The 25,476-nt window shown below is 57.1% G+C and overlaps 1 protein-coding gene across 1 annotated transcript; it reads right to left on the bottom strand.

Annotated features, from left to right (window-relative positions):
* Window positions 1-258: 258 nt before the first annotated feature.
* On the bottom strand, window positions 259-24,896 carry FLT4 (fms related receptor tyrosine kinase 4). Its single transcript, XM_027096420.1, has 29 exons — window positions 24,654-24,896; window positions 23,712-23,956; window positions 23,404-23,516; window positions 23,117-23,279; window positions 22,771-22,910; window positions 22,307-22,475; window positions 21,901-22,018; window positions 18,988-19,142; window positions 18,736-18,898; window positions 17,147-17,273; window positions 15,933-16,041; window positions 14,555-14,917; window positions 14,132-14,278; window positions 13,900-14,031; window positions 13,625-13,731; window positions 13,202-13,337; window positions 12,623-12,727; window positions 12,161-12,274; window positions 11,874-11,962; window positions 11,582-11,732; window positions 11,004-11,098; window positions 10,489-10,611; window positions 9,253-9,364; window positions 7,853-7,952; window positions 7,388-7,493; window positions 6,601-6,752; window positions 5,528-5,648; window positions 4,369-4,454; window positions 259-2,187 (listed from the first exon to the last, which is right to left on the bottom strand). Exons 1-29 carry the CDS (start codon window positions 24,773-24,775, stop codon window positions 1,992-1,994), a joined length of 4,059 nt encoding a protein of 1,352 aa, XP_026952221.1. The 5' UTR covers window positions 24,776-24,896; the 3' UTR covers window positions 259-1,991.
* Window positions 24,897-25,476: the final 580 nt, after the last annotated feature.

Here is a 25,476-nt window from a genome sequence, read left to right as displayed (position 1 = left end):
CTGGCTCTCTCGGGAGCCAAGCTGGGCGCTTCCCAGCTCAGAGTGGAACCCCGCGTCCTGGTGCTTCCAGCACCCTCTGCTGGTGGCTTTGGGAGACTCCACAGCCTACTGGGCAGAGAAGGGGGGCTGAGCTGCCTCTGCTGCCCTTTCCTTTGCGTGGCCAGTCCTGTGACCTTGTGGGGCTGATGATCAGCAGGAGGAAGGCTGATCACAGAGACCTGGGATTTAGCTGCGAACCCATTCACTGTAACTCAGGACTGGCATCAAATTTATTATTATCTTTTGTTAAATATTTTATATTTTCAGAGCATATGTTCTACAAGGGGGGTGGGGCTAGATTTTCTTCCCAGTACATTTTTGTGTGTGCAGTTATGTGACAGGAGAATAAGTGACACAAACAGGTGGTACACATGTGAGAGGGGTCTCAGGCCTGGGCCCCTGCACGCAAATCATGAGTTGCTCCTCTGATTGAAAACAGCCTCTGGACTTCCACCAGGTAAACCTGAGACCCAAATCTCACAGGCAGATGACATCAGAGGAGGTCCACTGGGGACAGTCATACCTGCATTCACCATATCTTAAAGGAACAATACACAACGTGGGGGGGTTCCTGCCGGGCAAGCCCCTGCTCGCTGCACGGCCGCCTGTCCTGCAAGCGTCTCATGGGGTGGGGGTGGGGTGTCAAACATTGTGGTGCTAACTGGGATGAGGGTCTTTCTCCTGCTAGGGGTGTGGGTAGCTAGGGAGTGTGAACTGGGCTGTGGGGGTGGGCCCTGGGCAGAATGGCTCCAGCCTCCAGATGGTCCTCTGCTGTTCTGTGAGAGTAGAGGCTCGACCTGCCTGACTCACTCCCCAGGGCACTGATGTCAGGTACAGATCAGGGGGCAGAAGACAGGACCTTCCTGGGGCCACAGGGACATCCACTGATTGCCTCCTGGTACAGAGCTATGCCGGTGGGTCCTCTGGGCCAGCCCCAAAGCCTTCCTTGGTGGAACCCACAGTGTTTGCCTCTCATAAGGATGTTCACAGCTTGGACGGTGCCTTGGGTGGCAGATCTAGGTCCCAGAGGGAAGAACCAGGTGATTCTCAAATGGGGCAGCTCTAGACCATCGGGTGATTCTTCCAGTTCTGGGGTAGGCAGGTGAGGCTGGGGACTTTCTCCAGAAAGAGGTGGCCACAGTGGGGTCTGTTATGACAGCACTTGACTGGGTGTCAGAGGCAAGGATCATCCAGATTCAGAAAAACCTTCCCTGGGATCCCTTCAGACTGAAGTTTTAAAAAGTAAATTCTTCACAGCAGCTCAAATAGTCTCTGAAGTTCTAAGGAAGAAAACAATGTTGAATAGTACTTCTCAACACGCAGGAGAAGAAGGCTTGCTGTAACTGGCTCAGCACTGCAGAGATGGCTACTCTGAGCTGTTTGGCCAGGCTCAGGAGAGGACACCCCCATTCCCCCCACAAATTTCTCATTTGTTGCTTTGAGGTGGAATGCATCTTTGAGCCATATGCATCTTCTCCTGAGCCTTGGAGTGGCAAGTGAAGAAAGCCATTCCCACGGGAAGAGAGGCTGCATGGAGGGGGCAGCATTTTGGGTGGGTGCTGGGAGACCACAGCTGAACCTTGATTACTATGTGATTCTCAGACCCTCATATTCCTCATCAGAAATCAGGGCTCACACCACCCACCATGCTAAGAGGAAGCACCCAAAGAGATATTTCCCATGAGAGTGCCTGACCCAGGGCTGGCCCCTGTGGATGTTGAGCTAAGTGGAATCTGAATCTGAAGGGGAGAAGGGCCCCAGGGATCAGCAGGGTGCTCCTGGGCAGGCATGGTGATGGAGTTCAAGAGAGCCCTGAAGCCTGGGTTTTGCTCTTCCCCAGACTGAATGAGATGAGTTCCTGGCCTGGGCCTCCAGCCTTCTGCTCGCTGGCCAGGCATGGTCCCCATCAACTGTTGGAGCCCAGGGTCCAGTGGACCTTGCCCGAAGCTGCTTTAGTAGCTGCTGTCTGTGAAGAAGGGCACTTGGGCAGATGGGATGCCATCGCTCTCCTCTGGTGGCCCTGCCAGCTCCCCGTACTCGCTGTTGTAGAACACCTGGCCCTGGGTCCCTGGGTCTGGCCTCTGCCGCCTCCCTGGGGGGTCAGGGTGTGCCATGGTCACATCCATATTCCTGCCTGGTCCTTTACAGCTGCTGAGACAGGGAAGGTGATGTCAGTAAGAAAAGAAGAGAAGAGTGATTGAAACCATGTTGGGTCTTATAGGAATCACCAGACACAACTGGAGCAATAAGAAAAGCCAATGGAAGCACACACAGACTTGACTTAAATACAAAAACAAACCGATGTGACTGTTGGCAAACACCAGAGCTTTCTTTGTCCCAAGCCTGGGTGTGGGACAATGGAGAAAGCCCAACTTCATCCCCCCAAACCTGCTTCTCTCCCAGTCTTGCCCATCTCTGTAAATGACACCAACGCTGATTCAATGACTCAAGCACCTGGATGTCATCCTTTCTTCCTCCCTTTCCCTCATCCCTTATATCCAGCCCACCCAGAAGTCCTGTCCTGTCTATTCCAAAATGCATCCATGCCCCTCAATCCATGCTCTTCCCCTACTTTAGAGTGAGCTGCCATCACTGCATGCTCTGGGCTGCCCTAGCACATCTCTCTTCTCTCACTCATGCCACCCTATAGGCCAGTCTTCAGAGATCCTTCAAGTTAGATGGTGTCCTCCTCTTGATACACCCTTCAGTGGCTTCCCATCACCCTCAGAATAAAATCCAAGCTTCTCCCCCTGGCCCAGGAGGCCTTGCTGCTTCCAGTCCCCACCTGCCTCACTGATGGCCCTATGATTCTCCCTCCTTAGCACTCATTTTCTTTGAGATTTTTGAAAATTTGTTTCTTTGCTTTTGCTTCTGTTTTTGCTTTGCATGGTGCTATTGAAAAACCTGATGCCAATCTCTCTCTCTCTCTCTCTTTTTTTAAGTGACTTGGCCTTTTTGCCTGAATTCCCAGAATGTTTATCTCTAAAGTCTAATAGTTCAACTAGGATATGCCTCAGAGTTTACTCTTCTTGGGCCAGTTTTCCCAGGTACCCTTCCAATATGTAGATTCAGGTCTCCTTTTATTTAAGAGTTATCTTGAATTACATATTTAAAATATTAGTTCTATTTCACTGTTGGCATTCTTCCTCAGAGACACCCATTGTACATATTTTGGATCTTTTCTATTCAACTTCTAAATTTTTCACGTTCCTTCTGACACTTTTTTACCTCTTTACTTATTTCAGTTTTAATTTCTTGACTTCTTTTCGTGTCTATCAAATGTGCCCTCCACTGTAAGTCTGATCATATCTAATTGTCCCTTGGGCACTCTCCTCTTCATTTTTGAGAGGATTTGTGTTTTATTTCAATTTCTTCCATGAATTTAGTCAGCTCCCATTTGATATCTTCACACTGTTCATCCATTTCTATTCTGAATTTTTGAATTTATGATTCATTGTGCAGCTGCTTATTTAATTATAAATTAATTCATGTTGATGTGTTGTATCACAGTTTTTCCATGCTTTTTTTTTTTGGAGTGTTTACAGCTACTGAAAACTTTTAATTCTAATTTTCTTTTTTATTCTTATATGGATAGTGCTTATTTTTTCACCCTGACACCCTGACAGACACAGGTGTCAAAGGTGGAAGTGAACGGTCTGAACACAAGGATCTGAAGAAAAGAGCACAGCTTTATATAGGTAGGTAGGTATAGACAGGTAGGTCCTGTCATTTAAACAGCTATGAGCAAGTCAACTAGTAAAGTGGATAAGTAGACGTTTAACTACTTTATATATACCCTTAAAAGTTTAAATATTCAGTTTTTTCGATTTGTTTGTTTGTTTTTTTAGAGATGGGGGCTATTTTCTTGGGCAAATGGAGGTCACTGTTTTATGCAGGTCACCCCCCCCCCCCCACCATGCAAGCACACAGGAGGATTTCTCTGTAACCATATTCTTATCAAGGTAGGACACCAGCCAGCTCTAGGTCACATGATCTGTGGCCTCCCCTGGCTGGGGGAAGGGTGTTACACGCATTGGGCATGGTGGATCTTTCCTGGTTTCACAAAGAGATATTGTCTGAGCATCTGTCGAATGGCAGGGAGGTTTGGGGACCAGCACCAGGCGTACTGGGTCAGGACAGTGATCAGGGAGAGGGGGCCTTTGGTAAGGCTGGTGGACACAGGCCTCAAGTCCCAGAGTGGCCTGCCTTGAACACACAGAAAAGCACTATGGAGCCATGAAAGGATTCAGGTAAGAGAGTGACAGGCACATGCCGGCCTGGCCTCCCTTCCCTGGCCCCTTCCAGTAGAGGAGGCTCCAGAAGCCCTACCTGAGCCCACTTTCTTGTCTGTGCCTGCTCTCCAGCCGCTCAAATTCTTCGGAGGCCAGCACCATCCCACTGTCCGTCTGGCTATCCTGTGCAGAGAAAACAAGCTAAGGCTGTGGGCCCCAAGGACCTGCCCCGCTGCCAACCTGACACTCATCCTGCGCCAAGTGTGTGGGAAACAGGCATCCGTTCCATCACCAGGGCCTGTAGGTTAGGGTCACGTGCCCCCACCACAGAGGGAGAAACTGAGGCCTGGCGGGGCCATGCCTCACTACTCAGGAGGGTGGCAAAACTGGAACACCCCACTGGGAGACATAAAAGGTGGCTATACACATGCTCAAGGCACAGGCAGAGCAGGAGCACGGGGAGAAACAAGGAAGTATCGAAAGGATCTGGCAGCTCATAGTATAGAAGAATGATCCTTAGACACATTCCAGGTTTAGGGGGCCTAGGTCACCTTTAACCTGACTTGGCGTGGTTTTCATTTTGATTTCCGTGGAGGGGAACTGCACTCTTGTCAAAGATGGGGGTCCCCCAGCATTTTCATCTGGCCCTGGGAATGGGAGCCCAGGTCTGCATGGCTCTGGTCCAGGGCACCCACTGCCACCTCTGCACCCAGCCTCCCCTGGGCCTGCGCTCACTCACCAACCCCATCTGGAGGGAGGCTGGGAGGCTGTCTGTGCCTTCAGCCTCACGGAGCTGTAAGAGGTCTACTCTGCTTGACCACATCTGAGAACACAGGTGGTTTTCCATGCCCCTTACCCCAGCCTCCTCCTCTAGTGACACAATCTCCTCCTCTCTGGCCATGCGGCTTGATGACCAACAAAGGGGGGTCCTGACTCAGGCCGATCCCAGGAGAACCATCTAGAAGGAGTCATCTTTCCACTGGGTTCCTACTGGGGTTTCTACCTTGCTGGGAGAGAAAGGGGGTGCTAGGGAGGTGAGCCCCTCTGTGAGGGAGGTGAAAGTACAGGTGAAAGCAGCAGAGACATGGTGGCACTGCATGGGTGCCCAGACCCCACCATGCCTGAGGCACAACCTGGACTTGACATTTTCAAGCTGGTTTCTGCTGCTGGCCTCAGGACTTCCTGACATCTGACTCCCTGTGGAAAGAGCCCAGTGGGCCTGACCTGGGGTGCACAGGTGCACCCACCCCACTTACCACTGAGGCCTTGTAGGTTGTCAGGGTCATGGGAAATTCTTCGAACGTTTTCATCCTGAAGGGACCCTGGGTCTGAGTCCCCCTGGCAAGGCATCCCGGAAAGGACACACAATTATAATATCTGTGGGGAGAAAACGTTAAGTGCTGAGAAACGCACTCCAGCACCCTTCCTGAAAGCTCTTTCCACCTCTCATTCTGCACCCCTCTCCAGTGGGGAGGGTGTGGAAGGTGAGTGGAGGGCACCCAGCTTATGTGTGACATGGAACTTGAGAGAGACTGGAGGAGGACTTCACCCCAGGATGGGCCACCCTGTACAAGGCAGTCAGTCCCGGTGCTGCAAGCTACTGCCTGACCTGCACGTGCGTGTATGTGTGTGAACATTCGAGTGCCTGTTCGGGGGCTGGTGGAAGGAGCCTGGCAAGAACCAGCTGGGTGTTCCTGTCCTCCAGGCCTGGCTTTGCTCTATGCTGGGGAAGATGGGGTGGGGAGTCTCAGAGTCCTTCTCCCAGCAATGTCAATGGGAATGTGGATACACGACTTTCTTGGACTGTAGACATACACTGGCAAGAGACTTCTGACCCCAAACTCTGGGAACTTAGGCTGCATTCTAAATCCTAAATACAGGTTAATGAGTGACCTGCCCTGTTCCCAGGGTCCCTACCAGTGGCTCTTGAGACTCACCCCTCTCCCCACCAGCTCCACTTTCTTTCCCTGCAGTGTGGAGCTGGCCAGGGCATTGTGCCTGAGATGGGCACTTCCTTGAAATTGTCAGTGGGAGGGCCTCTCAGGGGCTAAGAGTGCGGGCAAGCAGAGGATGGCAGAGGGAAGAACTGAGGAGGTGTGGAGAAAAGCAAAGTCGCAAGGCTGCATGGCCTTGCGGGGGCCCCGAGACTGACCAGGTCCACCAGGGCGTCACCGACACTGGCACTGTCATTTAATGTCACTTTGTTGAGCTGGTATACACAATGGCCTCTCAAGTCCTTGTAGTTCACTTTTCCTGATGACTGATGAGGATAAAACATACTATGTCCCCCTTGCCTGGGGGACCCCTGGACCTGGAGAGGGTGGCTAACCTGGCAGCCAGGCTGTGCCGGTGCAGGCTTGGTGGGCTGTCCTCCATGTCAGCATCAGTCTCCATGACATGCAGGGCCGTGGTGGACGCCTGCAAGAAGCTTCCCTCCTCTGAGCTCTGAGAGCCACAGGAAACCACGCAGTCCTCCTCTTCCTGGCAGGAATGGCACAAATGGCCAGGGTCAGAGGCCCCTGTGCCCCCTTAGCCCCACACCTGCACTCAGGACTGCTGGAGTTCCTCACCCTTCAAGTGCTGTGCTCAAGGGCACCAAGGACTAAAGGAGCAGGCAAATTCTCTCCACAGCCCTCCCAGGTGCCCCATCAAAGGAGGAGGTAGGCACAACAAGAGCATCCTCACTCCAGAGCCCCAGCTGCTCCACAGCCTCAAGAACCAGCACTAGTGCTTCCCACCCTCTTCCTGGGCAGAAGTGGACCCAAGTGCCAGTCTCCAGCCCCTGAGGCTGGGGCAGCAGCAGCTCCCTGCTCCCTCCTCCAGGTCCCAGGGCACTTGCTGAGGCCCTGAGCTGCCCTGAGCCAGCCCTGAGCTGCCTTTGTTCCCCACCCCTGTGGGGGGAGATACAAGTCAAAGGCAGGTGAAGGGGGCAGAGGGACAGAGAGGGAGGTAGAGGAACACATCACTATTCTGCTGGGAGACAGGGCTCCTTGTAGGCTCCCTGAGGACCAGCCTGGGGCTCTTCATGGGCAAAGTTGGGCTCTGACCATCCATGTGATGGTCCCTGGGTTGGAGCCAGAGGTTGCTGTAGCAGGACAGGGAGAGTGGGGGCTCACCTGATGACCCCTGCCCTGAAGCAGGTCCCCCAGGATCTCCACCAGATCTGAGAATGCAGGCCTCTCTTTGGGGTCTCCGGCCCAGCAGCTCAGCATGATGCGGCGTCTGCGGGTACAGCCGGATGCTGGATTGTGTTCTGAGTGCACCCCTCACCCTACCCCAGCAAACCCCAAGCCCCCTGCCTAACGATCCCTCACACCTGCTCTGCCTCCCTCCCTCCCCAGGGCCTAGGTAGGGCTGTCCCTCCTGCCTGCAGGGAGGAGAGTTGTCAATGGACCAGTGGTGGAGTGAGAGACTGTGTCTGCAGGCCTCCACCCCCACCCCTGTGACTGAACAACCTCCCACCTCCCACCCTTGCCTGCATACCGCCCTTCCCGTGCCCGTACACAACCCCTCTTCCCCTTTCCTAATGCCCACCCACCCCTCTGGCCCCCCAGTGCCTCACGGCTTCCCAAGAGACTCACATGGCAGGAGTGGCCAGCTCTGGGGCCCTCATCCGGGTGCCTTCTTTCAGCCGTTGGCAGAACTCCTCATTGATCTGCACCCCAGGGTATGGGGAGGCCCCTGAGGGCAGGAACAGGATGGGTGGGTGTGTGAGGAGCAGGCTACTACTGTTCAGCCCAGACCCCAAATCGCCTCTGTCCTGGTCCTCCATGGCAGAGGGCTTGGCCTGCTGCTCCCCTCCCCCACTGCTAGTTCTTCATCTGGTTAAGAGGACGGTGGCACCCGCTTGCTAGAGCTGCCATGAGCATCACCGCTTATTACAGGCACATTAGCGAAAACATGTCCCATCCTGGGATCATCAGGGTCAGTAGAGCTTCGACAAGCCAGTTGAGCTGTCTTGTCACAATGACCCCTCTTAGGAGAAGCTTTCTCTAATTCTTCCTTAAGTCCTGTGGCTGTACCAGCAAACAGGACCTAACCCTGCCTAGCTCCCTCCTTGCCTCTCCTGACCACGGGAAAAACAGCTCCTGCAAGCCATACAGCAGTGGAACAACCCTTTTAAGACAAGAGTCAGACTGCTCTATCCCTCCCCCAAAACCCTGCATGGCTCCCAGTAGACTTAAATTTCAGGTCCTCAGCCCAGCAGGCCTGCAGAGGCTGCATGAGCCACCTCTCCTAGCTCTCACTGCATCTCCCGATGCCACCTGCTTATACCATGTCCACCTCCAACACGCGGGGACCATGGCCATGGCTAACCCCTCACCCTGGACTGCTATCCTCCCAGGCCCACCTGCCTCTACTCCACCCACCTTCATCAGCCTGGGCCCTCCTGGCCCCTCTGGCTCACACACAGTGCTGTCCTTCCTGCACTCTTCCATGCTCTTTTATTTTTAGTAACAGCATCAGTCACGGCTGCCATTCAGTGTTTTCACTTTCCCACTTGTTTACCGCCTCACCCCTACCCTGGTGCGGGGGGGCTTCACCTTGGTCCCAGCAGGGCCCAGGTTCCCATGTGAGGTTCTTGCAGGTGTGGTCATTGAGTGAGCACCCTGTCTCCTCCCAGCTGCTCCCAGTCCTGCAAAAGCAGGAGCAGCATCCCTAATGGCAGGTGAGGAAGGGGCTCAGCCAGGGAGGGAGAGATCTGGGGGAACTCGTATGGTGTTACCCTCTGTGACCTGTGTTGACCCCAGGGGCTGCACCCAGGGGCTGCTGACCCCAGGGGCTGAGTGAACACAGGGTTCTGCCCTGGCATAGGCTGGAGGTGAAGGGGAGAGGCAGGGGGCTCTCCAACCACCTGCCTCAGAATGCCCTGGGCTGCTCGCTCCAGGTTTGCACAGCCCCCTGTGCAGAGGGGCTGGTGGAGTGACCTGGAACCTGTGATCCTGCCTCCCCCCTCCCCTGCACCCTGCCCTGCACTCACCCAGGGAGAAGATCTCCCAGAGCAGCACCCCAAAGGACCACACATCGCTCTGTGTGGTGTACACCTTGTCGAAGATGCTCTCAGGGGCCATCCACTTCAGGGGCAGTCGGGCCTGTGGGAGGAACATGTGTCCCCAGTGGGGGAGGGAAGAGAGGGAAGAGGCCAAACCCTTGGGCAGCCCTCCTCCTGCCCCCAGTCTCCCCAGGACTCTGTGGAGTCACATCCCAAGAAAGTCTTTTTGGTTACATCCACCTTGTGTGTATTCAGATGGCTCTTGCAATTTGCCCCTCCCCATCCTGCAGGTAGGATGCAGAAGCCTTCATTCCTCCCTTGAAGGCTTCTGCCCTGCTACTGTTCTCCTGGGTCCATCTGGGCCCCTCTCTTCCTCTGTGCTCTCCCAGGGAAAACTTGCAGCCCTCCTCCAGCTCTAGACCCTTCGGCCCAGCATCCTGAGGAACACCTGTATCCCTGCACACCCTCACCAGCTCCACCTTTCTCCACTCACTTGGTCCCCAAGCTGGAAGCATGACATCATTCCTGACCTGTGGCTTCTGATGTGCTTTTCCTCCTATGGCTTCTACCTGGGAGCCCTGAGGGCCATGGCCCTTCCAGAATTGCCTCTGCCTCCACCCCAGCACCCCCACTCCCCTCTCCTCACAGCCTGCAGAAGGGGGTGCTTCTGGACGGCACACCTGACTCTTACCTCCACACCCCTGCCAGTTAGAATGAAGGACAAAAGCCTTCACGGTGGGCCTCTCATAGCCTGGACCCATTTTGCCTGTTGACCTCCCTCTAAGCCTCTTCTTTCCTCCCCTGGGGCAAGACTCTAATCAGCGATGGATGCTCAGATGCCTGCCTCTGAGCACCACCAATGAGACACAAGTTGCACCTAGCACCCATGTACTTTGTTGTGACCCTGCTACACCAGGTCTGTCCACCTCCAAGACAGACACCATGTAGGGTCCACCTCTGCATGTCCAGCCCCTCGTGGGCAGGCATGGGGAGTCAGTGCCCACCTAATGGACCAAGGTACGGGGCCAAACACAAGCTCCAGTTGGAGCGCTGTGGTCCCTGTTTGTCAGCTCCTGTCTCCACTCACCTGCTCCAGGTGCCTCAGCAAGGTCACCAGAATCCCCGTAGGCGCAGGCCCTCAGACCTTCCATGTGGATGGCAGTGAGTCCACCACCCTGCTCCATGGCCCCCAACCCCCATCCTTCCTCTGTGGTCTGCACTCACACTGCCCTTGCGCACGTAGTCAGGGTCTTTGTAGATGTCCCGGGCCAGGCCGAAGTCACAGATCTTCACCACATCACTTTCTGACAGCAAGATGTTCCGAGCAGCCAGGTCTCTGTGGATGCACTAGGGGTGCAGTGAGGTGCAATGCAGTGATCAGTGCAGGCCCCTGGGGCCACACCCACACCTAGAGCTCCAGGGTGCCCCAACTGAGCCCTGCTCTTTGAGAACAGATTTCTGTGTGCCCCCAGGACTTGCCATGGAGAGAGCTTGTGGAACCGTGTGGACAGCAGAAGAGGCTATGCAGCGGGACAGACTGATTCTATATCTAGCTCTGCCTCTGACTAGCTGGAGACCTTGGGAAGTCAATTCCACCCTTTGGGCTCAGTTTATAACTCTGTGAAGTGGGAGAGATGCGCCTTGATCATAGCTGTGCTGTGGGGTGAGCTGGGACCAAGCTTGACATGCTGGTGAGTTTTGGCCTTTCTCCCCTCTGAAGAGCCTGCTGGGGCAGTCACCTTGCGAGAGGCCAGGAACTCCATCCCTCGGGCCACCTGGAAGCTGTAGCAGACAAGGTCTTCCATGGTCAGTGGGCTCAGCCACAGGTCCTCAGCTGCACAAAGAAGCGAGGTTGGCTCAGGAGGGTCCTTATCCATGACTCCCATCTTCCACCCGGCCCCAAAGGGAGCATTTGTTCACTGAACCTGGCTGCATCCCTCCTGGCCAGGCTTAACAAGCATGTTGGCCCCCTCTCCTTCCCCTCAGCTTCCATTCTCTCTGTGACACCCACTAACCACTTTCCAGAGCAATGAATACTGTTGCCACACTAGACCTCTGTTCCTGCTACTTCTGCCTGGACTGCTCCCCACCATGTTTGCAGGGCAAACTCCTGTTCATGTCTAGATGTCCAAATCAAACATCAAAAGTCTCTGTGAAAACTGTTCCTGAGGTGTCCTCCCTTCCTAAGGCAGAGTGCATTACATGCTCTCCCACATAATTCTCTCCAGGAGGGCCCCAGGCTGGCTTATCCCAGGGTCCCTGATCATGAGGTATGAGTGTGCCAGCCAACTCAGGCAAGGGGAAGTCAGACTCTTACCTTCTTGGACCGGAGGGGCTCGTCCTGCCCCACCCTTGCCCATCAGGAGCCTTGTGAGGAGGGCCCTGTCGCTGCTCCCTGGCCTCCTCCGGTCAGCCTTGGCACCCTCCACCATGGAGCAGAAGCGCCTTCGCTGCTCAAGGGACTTCTCCTGCGATGCACGAAGCAGGTCCGAGGGGGAGGAGGCTGGCCATCTACTGCAAAATCACTCCCCACACCTTCTCCCCAGCCTATCTAAGAGCCTTGCTTGCTCACCAGCAGAGCTCTGGCCCCTGGTGGGGCGCCTACCTACCGCGTAGGGGTTGAAGGCCTCCCGCTTGGCACGCAAGAAATTGGAGAGGTTGCCGTACTTGCAAAACTCCACGATCACCATGAGGGGGCCTGGGGCAGGGCAGGAGCCAGGAGCTTGTTGACTGAGGGTACGCTGGAGGGCAAGCACCACAGCCACGGCCCTGCCCCAAAGCCCTCCTGCGCCCCTCCTCATCCCCGCCCATTCCCAGCCCAGCTGGCCCTTTGCACCTACAAAGACAGAGCACCCTGGGGGACTCACCCTCCCGCCAGGGCACCCGAGCTCTTTACCGTTGGGCTTGGTGCACGCCCCCAGGAGGTTGACCACGTTGAGGTGGTTACCGATGTGGATTAGGATTTTGAGCTCTGACATCAGGGCACGGTGCTCGCTGGCTGTGGCGCCCTCTGGAGGGAACATGGGGGCTTCGCGTGGTGCCCAGCCCACCACCCAGCCCCTGCACGACCCTCTTTCTGCACCACTAGCTTAGCTGAGGCATGGCCAGTGCTCTTGCTGGTGTGGGCACAGCACATCCCACCTGCCTCTCTGAGGCAAAGGGTTTAGGTGGAACTGGTAAGTATTACTCAGAGATGAACCCCAGGCTCAGCTCTAATTCCCATGGACTCCCTGTAGAACCTAGGGTAAGAATCTGTTCTGAACCTCAGTTTCCCCTCCTGTACCACAGACCCACCAGCCCACCCAGAGCTGCTGATCCTCACCAGCTCAGCCACCCCTTCTACCAGCTGACCCCACACCTTTCAGCATTTTCACGGCCACAGTGTCACAGCTGCTGCCCTTGTTGATGCCAAAGGCCGAGGCTTCCACCACCTTCCCAAAGGCCCCATGGCCGAGGACTCTCCCTGTGGGGGCAGGGAGCCGGTTCCAGGTGAGCTGTATGGGGGTGAGGGTGGAGAGGATTGGGCAGAAGGGACAACCCCTGTGGAGGGCCAGGAAGGAAGGCCCAGGAGGCAGAGGAAAGTTGGGCTCCCCTCTGCCAAACAGGAAGTGCATGGGGAGTGGGAGTGGGAAGAGAGGGAGAGGAGAGGCAGACAGGAAGGCCTGCATCCTCTCCCAGCAGGTGTGATGGGCCCACCCTGCTTAGAGCAGCAGGAAGTGACCTTGGGGGCCTGGGAATTGAGAGCCCCAATCATTGTTCTGGGGATGCATGCCTAGATGGACAGGTCGGGCCAGGTGGGGGCTAGGTGGGACTTTCTGGCACGAGTTCTGAGAATGGAGGGATTTCAAGGCTCTAGCCTGCCCAGCCCCATAGCAGCTGAAGCTGTCTCTGCCCAGCAGTACAGGGTGGGTGAAGTAGGCTGGGTGCGGGGTCTCACCGAGGTGCAGCCGTTCCCTGGGGAACTCCCACTGACTGGCATCATAGGACAGGTATTCACACTGCTCCTCCAAAGGCACTTCCCCAGGGTCCATGATGATGGACAAGTAGCCGGTCTTGATGTCTGCATGGGTTGGCTGGGGGTGCGGATGGGGACAGCTCATTGACTTGGCCATACCACCCTGGCTTGGGTAAAACTTTGTCTGGGACAGATGGGAGCTCCTTAGGGACTTTCAATATAGGAGGGGACAGATGGACAGACAACCTCTGGTCCTGTAAGAGCCCAGCATGGAGGGGACAGGGAGGCCTCCCAGGATACAAGGCTTCCACGTGGAACAATATTCCTTAACTTAAGGGCTAGCCAGGGTGGAGAGAGACCACATGAGGAGCTGGGGAGAGACTCAGCTGGGGGAGGAGTGCTCACCCTCCTCATGTTACAGAAGATGAGGAGGAGGAGGACCCAGAAGAAGACGGCGATGACCCCGGTGCCAATAAGGATCACGATCTCCATGTTGCCTTTATCCTCGGAGCCTGAGTGGGCAGAAAGAGGCTAGTGTGTGCGTGTTGTGAGGAGGGAGAGGGTGCACCTTGCGGGAAGTGCCCCTTCTGGTGGGCACAACTAGCAGTGAGGTGGCCACGAGAAGACGGCGCCAAGGGCAGGCGGAGGGTGGGTGGAGGGGCGTGAAGGGGAGGCCGGACCTTCCACAGCCACGCTGGCAGAGGAGTTGACGCAGCCCTTGGCGTTGCACACACTGCACAGATAGCGCCCAGCATCCTCCTCGCGTACGCGCTGGATGCTCAGCCTCTGGTTCGAGTCCGCCAGGTCGATTCCTGCAGCGAGTTGGTGCAGGTTCGAGTTCAGGTAGGTCTGGGGCCTGGCCTCACCAGCTTCCGGACCCCCTCCCTCCTTTACCCACGTCCATCCCCCTACCGGACTCTTCCTCCAGCAGCCTCTCATCTTTGTACCACACAATGCTGGGCATGTGCGCCCCGGCCACCGGGCACCTCATCTCCAAGGAATCGCTCACATTCACCAGGAGGTCAGTCAAGTTCTGCGTGAGCCGCGGGACTTCCAGGGCTGGGGGCGGGGTGGAGACGGAGCTAATTGGAGCTTCAGAAAGCGGGAGGGCCCTCCAGGAAAGGGCCCTCCAGGGCTGGGAACTCTCGAAGCTGAAGGGTCAGGATTTGAGTTCGGGGGTGGGCCGGGCTGCGCACCTCCACAGAAGGGCTGGGGAGGGTGACGCTCTTGCAGGCTCGGGCTCGGGAATGGACCCCCCAGGCGCATGCTGGGCTGGGGGTGAAGGCTCCTTGGGAAGCGCCGCCCTGCCCTGCCCTCAGGCCCTGCCTGCCTCACCCTGCACTGACAGGTACTTCTTGTGGCAGTGCTTGTCGTGGCTGCGCCGGTCCTGCACCTCGCACACGTAGTCGCCTTCATGTTCTGGTGCCACGCTGGGGATGGTCAGGCTGAGCGTGGCGTGGCGCACCCCGGGCGCCGCCTCCTCCAGACTGGCGGCCAGCGGCGTGGCGAATAGGTGCACGTTCTTGCAGTCGAGCAGCAGTGGGTTCCCGTGAGCGTCATGCAACGTGGACAGGTTGAGGCGGTACCAGCGCAAATGCTGATAAGTGTAATTGTCAGCCCGGCAACTCAGGCGCACGGCCTGTCCCTCTAGAGGATCTTCTGATGGCTCCGATTCTATGCTGAAGCCATCGGGGATGGCTGGGGAGGGAGGAGGAACTACTATGAAGCTGTGTCACAGTGTTGGCTCACTTACCCCCCTGCCCAGGGGCTCTCTCTCCCTTTTTCATTGGCCTTTGGACTCACTCAGCTCTCAACTAAGGGTGTACATCACATGTATCTGGGGCAGGGACACCACTCTGGAGCCCTCTTTTCCCTCTCACTTACAAGAGACCAGCTCTCTGAAGTCATTTCCACCAGGGTCTCCTCCGGCCTTGCCTCCTTCTAGCTTTTTCCTAGACAAGCCCCAACTGGCTGCTGCCCCTACCTCTCCCAGGATCCCAGATCATCATTGAGTTCCTTGCTACCAGGCTCAGCAGGGGCCTAAGTCCCCATTCTCCCTCACTGCTGACCACACTCCCCACCACTGTCCTCTCCTTGAAACAATCGGGTTTCATTAGCTTTTGGCAATGCCTCCCAATTTCCTTTTGTCCCTCTGGCCATTCATTGTCAAGCTCCTACGGGCTCCTCTCCCCTCCAAAGTGTTCTCTTTGGATCCATCTTTCTTCCACATGCCCTCGTCTACACCTCTGGGCCCAGTGACTGTCCTTCCATGATCTTTTTAGCTTTTCTGAGGTCACTAACAAGTTTGAAAATCTGAGGAAACTATGGACCTTCCCCCCAGGGCAAAATGCACATAGGAACCAGCTGCTGTGCAGGATCCAGGGCTTAGTAAGAGGGTGGGAGGGAAGTGGAGTTAGGCGGAGCTGTGGGGAACAAGAGGGCACCCGTAGGGGAGGCACTCCAGGTCTGGGGGCAGATGGTGCCAATCCATCCCAGTGGATTACCACCCCAGTCCATATGCCTATGACCTCCAACTCTATCCCTCCTGCCCAGACCCAGGGGCCCAGTGGACACTGGATATCTCTCCTGGGTGCCTCAAGGTCACCAGAACTCAATGGGCCCCAATCTAGGCATATCATCTTCTCCCAGGCCTGTTCTCCTCCTGTGCCCACCTGGCTCCTGACCTCCATCCAGGCCTGCCCAAGTCACTCACTGGTCACGTAGAAGTAGATGAGCCGCTCATCCTGGCCCACTTTGTTGAAGACCACGCACTTGTACATGGCAGACACATTGGCGTCCTGGATCACCAGCTTGCTCACCGTCTGGACAGGACATGTGTCAGGCATAAGGATCCCTTTCCTGCATGAGTTCCCCTACCCCAACCTCCTTTTCTGCATGGAGGTTGCTGTGCCCACCAGAGTAATGGGGAAAACTGAGGCTCTGAGCTGGAGATGACCAAAGCTCAGAGACAGTACCAGGAATGGTGAGGCAGGGAAAAGGTGGTGAGACCCTTGGGCAGCAGCAAGAGGTGGCTCCCCAGAAAACCCAACGAACAGCACTATGGACAGTTGGCCTCAACTGTGGCTGAGGTCAGAGGGCAGCATTAGGCAGGACCAGAGAGACCTCTGGCTGTGGATGGGCTCAGGCTGTGGCCATATCGAGGAGGGGACAGGGGCCTGGTAGCACTGGGATGGTCCAAGCCAGAGTTAGGATTCATGCTCTGGTCACATCAAGGGTCAGCCTGTGGTCCAAGGAGAGAAGCTGGTCACTGTGTGAGATCCTTGTGATGTGCCCATGAATGCCCCAGGGCTTTTGTGATGTGCCCACAAGTGCCCTGGGTAGTGGCAAGGGGAGGGGCTGGGTTCCAGGGCTCCAGAAGGACTCTGGCCTGGGGGAGTAGGAAGCTTGGAAGCAGAGGAGGAGAGAGGGCCATAGGCCCTGCCTACCATCCAAAGACCCCACCCCCCAACCCCAAGCCGGGCACTTCCTGGCCAGCCTGGAACAGGAAGAGGCTCTGGAGGTGTGTAGGAAAACAGGAAGTGACTGTAGGAAGTGGGTGCCTTTGTTCAGTCCTTCCCCTGCCTGGCCTTTTCTAGGCATTGCCCCCAGCCTGAGCCAGCAGCTCAGCAGCCTTTGGTAAGGATGGAGCCAGACCCCAGCCCCAACCCTCCTAGCCCTGGGTGGCTTGGGCCCATGGCCTTGAATCTCAGCTTCCCTGTCTGGGAAGCAGTTGGAGGTTTGGCCCCCACAGTCTACATGCAGGCAGGGAAACTGATGCCCAGAGACACTGCAGAAAGGTTACTGACTCTCAGCTACTATCGCAAGAGTTCTGCAAGCCCAGTGGAAACCTAGAAGGCCAGGAGAGGGCCCCACCCCGCCTCCTTTCTTCTTCTCCCCCAGCCACTCAGTAGCCTGGTTGGCCCATACCTTATTTTTGCCCTCCACAAACTCAGTCCAGGTGTCCAAGCTCTCAATGGGGTTCACAGCATCCTGCATGGTCACCTCCCTCCAGTCCTGGCACTGTGGCATTTGGTCTCGCTGCTGCCGCCGCTGGCTGCGAAAGACAAGAAGGGGCAAGGGCAGGTCAGGGATACAGGCAGAGAGGGCCCACACTGGGGGTAGGGTCAAGCTTTTCTCCTACTCAGATTCATCTCACATCATGGTGGGTAAGGCTGGCCCTTGGGCTGAGGTAAGGTGGGGAGGCTTTGTTTCTGGGACACTGTTCAGGGCCTGGCGACCCATCCTGCATGAGCTGCCAGACACAGCCTTCCCCAGTAAGCCAGGACCTGCGCCTGCAGAACACCACAAGCCCGTGGCTCTGCGGTTATCCTCTAGTCTGCTGTGCCTCCTGCTTCTACCTGCATGTGTCCCTTCCTGCAAAGTCCACCCAGATCTCCTAGGGCAGCAAAGTCACCAATCCTGTTACAGGAAGCCCTCTCCCTCCCTACCCCTTCTAGAGCTGCAGCCCCTCCCTGGGCTGGCTGTGCATCCCAGCACCTTTGGTCTCCTGCTGGGATGGGGGTCTGGGGGGAAGGGGTGGCCCAAGGGAGGCTCTTGTCTGTCCCTAATGGAGCAGAGTTGGCCCCAGGGTTCTGTAATCATGCAGAGCATAATGGTAGAGCTTAAGAGGGAAGCACATTTGGAGGTGCCAGGGACCTGCAACCTCGTGGTCTAGAAGAATCTCTAATGAGCCTTGAATGTTGTGGACTGGCCACCCTGACTGAACCTTCCTAACTGGTCATGCCAGGGCCACAGCCCCTTTGCCGGTATAAGCCACCCTGTCTCCCTTGGGTTCCCAGCTCCCAGCCTGTGACCCTGCACCCTGCCCATTAGGATCTCTTGCTAAAAGGCAAATGTGACTAGTTACTCCCCTGCTCAACACCATTCACTGGTTCTCTAGTGCCTTCCAGACCACTGACCACCTTGGCCCCTCCATTCCAGGTCCTTGTTTGTCCAAGTTTTCTCTGTTCTCCCAGACTGTCCTGTTGGCGCCCAGTCAGGTAGGGCAGTGTGGCCCAGCAGTGGGGCAAGATCTGCTGCTTATTTTGCCATGACCTTAGGAAAGGTACATCCTTTCTCTGACCTTACTTTTCTCCTCTCTAAGGGGTCATGGTGAGCGCTGCACAGATGAGCTGATGAGCATTGGACATACTTAGTGTGCCTTGGGGCTTGGTACAAGTCTCACAAAACTAGCCTAGGTCTGCCTGTTTCGTGAGAGGTGTCCTCCCTGGTGCCCAGAGGTCCTCTCCAGATATGCAATTGTGTGTCAGGAGGGCTTTGCTTTCAAGGGAGGTGGGTGGGCTGGACCATCCCCAGTGTCCAGCCCGGCCTGACTGATATAAGTGAGCCTTGCTCAGGCGAGGTGAGGTCAGGGATTGGCTACAATCCCTGAATCGCGATAGGGTTCGGGTTTAGAGCAGGAGTCTGGGGAGGGCTGTGGACAGTAAGTGGGGGTTATGACTGAGGTTGGAGATTGGGCTGGGAAGTAAGGGGAGACAGGGTGGAGCCACACTCACAGGCTGCGCTGGGTGAAGGTCTTGCAGGGCGTCCACGGCCGCCAGTGCCACTGGATGCTGAGAGGAGGGGGCACTCCATAGGCAGTACAGGTGAGGGCCTGGCGACTATGGCGGGAGTAGATGCTGGGGGAGGAGGCTTCCTTCTCGTGGATGTGGGGAGGCACTGGGGACACAGGCAGACAGCCAATCAGTCAGCCTCCCCCACCACACCCGCCTATCCACCATCTCCTCTCCTGTCCTGCCCACACATACCATTTACCACCAGCTCCAGGCTGATGTTGCGCCTCAGGCCGGCCGCGGAGTTCCACAGGGCGAGGGTGTAGATGCCCGCACTGGCTTCCGTCACCTCCTTGAGCACCAGAACGTGTGGACTATGGCGCCCCGACACTGCCTTTCTGTCCTTGTACCTGGACCAGGAAGGGAGTTCAGGGGGCTTTGCGGACCCCACCCTGGCCCTGTCCTGGCACTCCTTCCATGAAGCACCCCAGCCCCTACACCTGAGATATACTGTCAGGAGGCAGGAGTGGCCAGGAGCAAGAGGCCCCTCCTGCACCAGACCAGGCTGCTGGGAAGAGTAGTAGGGGTGTGGGCTGCGGCAGCTGACTCTGGACTGGGGAACAGATGGCCTAAAGGCTATGGGGATGGTCTCCAGGCTCAACCTACCGGGTCTCACAACACCTATAGGCTCAGGGACAACTGCAGTCCCCAGGGGGCCTTGTCTGTCTCTCATAGGCTTCACCAGTGTGTGCTGTGAAGGGGTGGAGGTGCAGTCCCCAAGGGGCACAGCTCCTTACCACATGGGGGTCCAGGAGCCCTGACCCTGGCTCTGCCCTTTTTGGAGCTCTCCAGATATGGGGACTTCTTGTTGCCCTGCCCCCTCCCCAGGGCTATGCAACTCACTGTCCTGCCTTGCTTGGATGCTAGACACCTGCAAGTCTCCCTCTCTCCTATATTCATATCACCCACTCGTCAGAGAAGCTGTGTGAACCGGGAGCTGGCCCTCGGGCCTGTGCCTGCCCATCTGCATGCTAGTGTTCACACGTATGTCTGTTAACTGTCCGTCTCCCCTACTGAGCTGTACAGGGACTGTCCCCTCACTGCCATATCCCCTACACGTAGAGCAGCGCCCAGCACAAGTAGGTGCTCGACGCACATGTGAATGAATAAATAAACTCACATCCCAAAGGAGACTCCTCCCCAGTACTGTAGGCAGTGCTCCTGCAACCCAAGCTCTGGACTCTGCCTGGAAGCTGCCCTCCCTTAGGCAGGTGCCTTACCCTGGTTTACTAAGCCAGAGAATCACTAGGAGAAGCACAGCCCTCGGGGCAGAGAGTAACAGTGAGGGGGATGCGGGGGTCTGACCCTCAGCTGCAACACCACAGCCCAGTCAGAAGAGACGTGACTTGCCAAGAGTCACACAACAGGGCAGAGCAGGACCAAGGCTGTGAGGCCTGCTGGTCTCTGGTGCAGAATCCTGGTTGCCACCTGCCCCATTTGTGATCCTAGGTGAACTGCTTCACTGACCCAAGCCCCTGTGTCCTCATCTGAAAACCAGGGAAACCAAATGAACCTTCTTGCAGGTGTCGTCAGGCCTACCCAAGATATGGCCTTTAGGGTCAGCCCGATGCCGGCCACACAGAGGCTGCTTTGGGAACCAGGACCAGCCTGTCTGTCTGTCCACTAGATATCCATCCATTCACTTACTCATAATCATCACACGATTACCTGGAAGAGTTGGCCCCTGTGGAGCTATGGTCACCGTTAGTGCCCTGGGGCAGGTGTCTCTGTGAACAGTGGGCCCAGCTGAGCACTTCTTGGAGGAAGGTATTGGCCAAGTAAGAAAAGAAAGGCCAGATGTGGTGGGAATGGTGAGAGGCAGTCAGCTGCCAGAGGATCAGGCCTGGGCCAGATCTCTGATGCAACAGAGCTGGCCACCCTCCTAGACAGGGTCAGTACTACTGGCCTTGAAGGGCAGGGTACTGGGCCCTAGGCGTCTCCAAGAGACCGCACCTGTGAGGGAGGCTCCAGACTGCATCAGCGCCCTTCTGGACCCTGTCTCAAGGGTCCCGGTCCTGCACCAGATGCCCCTGATGGACCCCAAAGCCTGTGGCCTCAGAGGTAGGGTCACAGAAGGCGCAGGCCCAGGGCATCTGGGGGCTCTCCCAGGAGAAGCCTGTTTCCAGCCTATGGCCAATGAAGTGGGATGCTGGCTGAGAATGTCTGGGCTTCTGCTTGCCCAGCTCCAGGCTTTCAGCAAATGTCATCCTGCCTGGTGGGAGGTGCTCCTGGCTGGGAAGGCAAGGCTGCTCTGGCCAACTGTGAAAGAATGGAGCAGACTCCTCCCAGGAGGCTCAGGGCTTGGGCAGGAATGCCATTCCCCTTTCCTGGCCTGTTTTCCTCATGTGTACGATAAGGGTCAGGCTAGAGTGTGACCTCCCAGGGTCAGGCCAAGTGGACTGCTCAGATGGCCGAAGGGTGCATGGTGGGGTGCTATGCCTTCCTGAGCTCTCTGGGAGCTCTCTGGGAGTGCCCGGTGAGGGTGAAGCCACCAGTGAGGGACTCCTCACTGACACTTGGCATACCCTGCAAGGGAGACCATACTCTCAGGTCACACACCAGAACTGGGGATCTGGAGCCTGAAGGCCTTCCGGAAGTTCTAGCCCACTGCCACACACATCAGCCCAGGGCCCAGCACCATAATAATTTGTGAAACCCCTGTGACATCTCCAAAATTCTGGTTAGAAGGATCCTGGGTGTGGCAACCTGTTTGGAGAGGGGCCTAGGAAACCTGAAGTCATCCCTCTATGACACCCTCCAGCGGGGGCCCTCAGAGAGGCTGAGTGGGTGCAGGAAACAGTTAGATAAAGCCCTATGCTGTGCCCACACACACCCACACATAACAGGAGACCGGTATTTACACTCTTTCACAGTTTAGCGGCAATTCAGGCCAACCTTTCCTCTAGCCAAAATATCGCATTATGCGCATATTCCTTAGAATCTTCATAAGGGTTCCCTGCCCAGGGTGCAGGCTCTGATAGTGGGGACAGTTCCCCATCCAAGTCTCAAGGAGTAGGCCGTGGTGGGGAGAATGCTGCCCTTCCCTCCCTGTGGTTCTTTTCTGCATTGGACCTGGTGGGTAGTGAGGGGCAGGAGCGAGGGAGGTACCATTGGAACTCCGGCGGGGGGTATGCTGCCAGCTTCACGGGCAGTTTCACCAGCTCGTCTCCTGCCGTGGCCTCCAGGATGGGACCCTTGAGCCACTCGACGCTGATGAAGGGCTTTTCTGCCAGACGGGAGGCATCAGGGTAAAGCTGGGTCCAGCATCGCTGACCCACCACCACCCAGGGATTCACAGCCACCCCCAGTGGCCAGATGCCCTGCTTTCTGTGGTGTGGGAACCGGGCAGTCCGTCCACTCACGGCCCTCCCTTCCCTCTGGCTGGACGCCACACTGCTCAGGTGCACCATGACCTATGACCCTGGGCCCACACTGCACAAGAACCCTTGTTCCCCAGGCTTGACAACTGACCTAGCCCAGGCCATGCTGGGCACAATGACCTGACAGGCCGTACCATGCACAATGACCTCAGTGCTCTCCTGGAATTGCTGGATGCCATTGTTGGCCAGACACACATATGGGCCCAAGTCGTGCTGGCTGACGTTGTGGATGGTGAGGATGCTGGAGAGCTCTGTGTGAGTCTGCTGGGATCGCCGCTCCGGCACCCACTTACCCCGCTCTGCCTGCCCAGGACCAGGGGAAGCATAGGGTCAGAGCAGGCTGGCTCTGAGAGAACTAACCCCCATAGGCACACACCCCAGCCCAGCCAGCAATAGCTCCAGAAGCCTTGGACCCAGACCCAGAGTTTTCCTCAGGACAGGAAAACTTCTGTATCAGACAGGGGCTCCTGGGGCAGGACTGAGCCTGCACCTCTTCTACACAGAGGTAAGTGTGTGCCTGACCAGGGTGAGTGTGGGTAGTGATGGGGATTCCTGGGGATGATTCAGTCACAGCCCCTGGCAGGGCTGCTGACCTCACCTGCTTCCCTGGATAGTCCCAGTCGAAGGTGACACCCGAATTGAACTCAGCCCACACAGTGCAGTTCAGGACCAGCTTTTCCCCAACCAGCAGCTCCAGTGATTTCTTGGGGAACAGCTGGATGTCATAGAGCTCATTTCCTGGTGACACACACACAGTGACCCCCATGTCCCTCACAGGACAACGTGCACAGAGTACAGGGCACCCACTGAGACCAGCCAAACCATGGCACCTACAGCTTCATTACTGTGAAATGGGGGGTCCCTGTCCTCTTCCTGCAGTTCTCCTCCCAAGACATGGGGAGTGGTTGCTGGGTGAGGGCCCTACAGCCCTAGGCAGCCCCTACCTGTGATATGCACGAGGAAGGGGTTGGATAGGAAGGCCTGGCCACCCCAAGTGGTCTCACACTGCAGGTACAGGGCATCGCGCAGCAGGGGAGTGGGCACACGCATGCCCCGGCGGTCGTCCCACACCACTTCCTGCCCATCAGGCCACAGTGCTGAGCTTTGCTGTAGAGACATGGTGGCTGTCAGCGCCCAGCTGCCCCCTTCCTCTTGGCCAGAGAAGCAGCAGTTTTCCCAGGGACAGGACTGGAGGGCCAGATCCAGGGTGGGTGTTGGCGTGGGGTTGTACCGAGCGCAGCGTGACGTTGAGGCCGGGGATGGACACCAGGCAGGGCACCCACATGGAGTCCTTCCTGTTGACCAGCAGTGTGTCCGGCTTGTTGATGAATGGCTGCTCCAAGTCTGAGGAGAGGGGGCATGTTGTGGGAGGGGAAGGCGGGGCTCAGGGGGTCTCTGCCCAGGTCTGAGGCTGCAGGGCAGCCCCATGGGGTTCAAAGGCTGGGGGTGGGGGTGCAGGTGCCAGCCACCCCTCCAGGACCCAGGACCCTGCCTGTGGCTCCTGAGTGGCCGCATGGGTGAGTGCTGGACCCCTCTCACCTCTCACAAATACGTAGGTGCTGGCTGCAGTGGTGCCCTCAATGCGAGCCTTGATATACTTGTAGTAGCAGCGGTAGCTGCCCGTGTCATTGGCGTGGGCCTGCTGCAGCAGCAGAACCTTGCAGTAGGGCCGGGCATCTGTGCCCTCACAGTCTCGCACGATCCCCATGTCCTCGCCGTCCTTCTCCCCTGTGACTGGTGCATCCTGAGCCCCTGGCCAGGCCCACTCCAGGGGGTGCTGCCCCCTGGCAGAGGATGCAGGACATCAAGAGGGGCCCAGGCTGCAGCCCTGGGGGACAGTCCCTGTGGAACCTCCTCAGGAGCCAAGCCTGGCCCATAGCTTATCTCACCCAGAGGTCAGGGCAGACCAGCGTTTGGGCACATACCATGAACCTGGGGCAGGGTGCTCCCTGAGACCCTTGGGGCCTCTGCCTGGCTCCTGGGCCTGCATGTGGCAGGCTGTCCTGCAGAGAAGCCTGAGCCTCAGATTATAGCTGGGGCTGCAGGGAAGATAACAGGTCTGGGGTCTGTGTGGGTGGGCCTGGGGCCAGTGAAGGGTGGCTGAGGGTGGGTGCAGGCAACCTGGGGTCCATGCAGGATGACCTGGGCATGGGCATGGGGTGGCCTGGGGTCAGTGTGGGGTGACCCAAGGGTGGATGCAGGGTGACTGATCTGTGGTCCATATGAAATTAAGAGGGGTGGGTATGGGTGAAATGGGGGTGGGTGCAGGGTGCCTGTGTCTGCAGAGCAGGGGATGGTCTATGCCTCCAGGCACCTACAACTCAAGCCACTTGGAAGCAACCCTAAGCCTCGAGGCCTCTACCCTGGGGAGAGGCTGCCTTCTGGGTGCTCCGCCACCATCTGCTTGGCCTTCTGTAGTCTCCTTGGCCTGCCAGGTAGGAGGGACCCAGTCCCCTGCCCTCCTGGCTGAGGGCTGAATACCTGCAGGAGATGGACAGGCTGTCACTGGAGTCGATGACGTGTGTCTCCTCCGTGATGTTCAGGGTTGGGGGGGTCATGGAGTAGCCACTCGCCAGGCCTGGGGTGGGAGATAGGGTTAGCATGGGACTGGGTCATGAGTTCACATGATGACATCCATCCGGTGCTGATGGGCCCCTCCCCGGGCAGGGGCTGCCTAGGCTCTCAGCCCTGAGCAGTACCTATAAGGCCCCAAGACAACTGGTAACCTCCACCTCAGGTTGCCCCCTGGCTGCAGACTGGGCCCAGCCCCAAGTGAGCCCTGATTGAGCCCTGGACTGAACCTCTAGCCCCGCATGAGCAGAGCTGTCAACATGAAGTCAATAGGGGAGACCACAGGCCTCATCCTACATTGGGTGAGGCCTGGAGCACATCTCCTCGGCATTGTGACCCCCACATTTCTGCCTGAAGGCTCCTCCCCCCAGATGCACAGCTACTGTTTGTGAGGGAGACCTGCACAGTGCAGACTCCCAAACATGCACAGAACTCAGGCCTCGGTTTCTCCCTGGAATTCTGCCTGTGACCTCGCCCTCTCCCATGTCCCATGGAGTCCAGCTCACATGTCCTTGGTTCCATCAGTTTCTCTTCACCCCCAAGACGCCCTCTGGCTGCCCCAGCTCTCCTCTCCCTGCTCTCCCTGCCTCAGCCCCCCATTCCTCCAAAAGGGCTAATCCCCAAACAGGTAACTGCCTCGCCTGGTTAAACACCGTCCTGTGGCCCTCCAGGACCTTGGCCCTGCTGCCCACGCAGCTCCTTACTCCCCATCCTCCTCCCAGCAGGATAGTGT

The sequence above is a fragment of the Aethalodelphis obliquidens genome, unplaced genomic scaffold (assembly GCF_003676395.1).
Source record: "Aethalodelphis obliquidens isolate GAN/ISIS:26980383/991018 unplaced genomic scaffold, ASM367639v1 scaffold102, whole genome shotgun sequence".
NCBI classification, from domain to species: Eukaryota; Metazoa; Chordata; class Mammalia; order Artiodactyla; family Delphinidae; genus Aethalodelphis; species Aethalodelphis obliquidens.
This window is presented reverse-complemented; position numbering and strand designations above follow the sequence as displayed.

What these genes read in the sequence shown, in the direction of transcription:
- FLT4 (XM_027096420.1), bottom strand. Translation starts at nt 24,775, where the DNA reads ATGCTAACCCTATCTCCCACCCCAGGCCTGGCGAGTGGCTACTCCATG. An exon ending in GGGACTATCCAGGGAAGCAG is followed by an intron (nt 22,476 to 22,770) that starts GTGAGGTCAGCA and finishes GGTCCTGGGCAG; the next exon opens with GCAGAGCGGGGTAAGTGGGT. An exon ending in TCTTCTGTAACATGAGGAGG is followed by an intron (nt 13,338 to 13,624) that starts GTGAGCACTCCT and finishes CCGCACCCCCAG; the next exon opens with CCAACCCATGCAGACATCAA.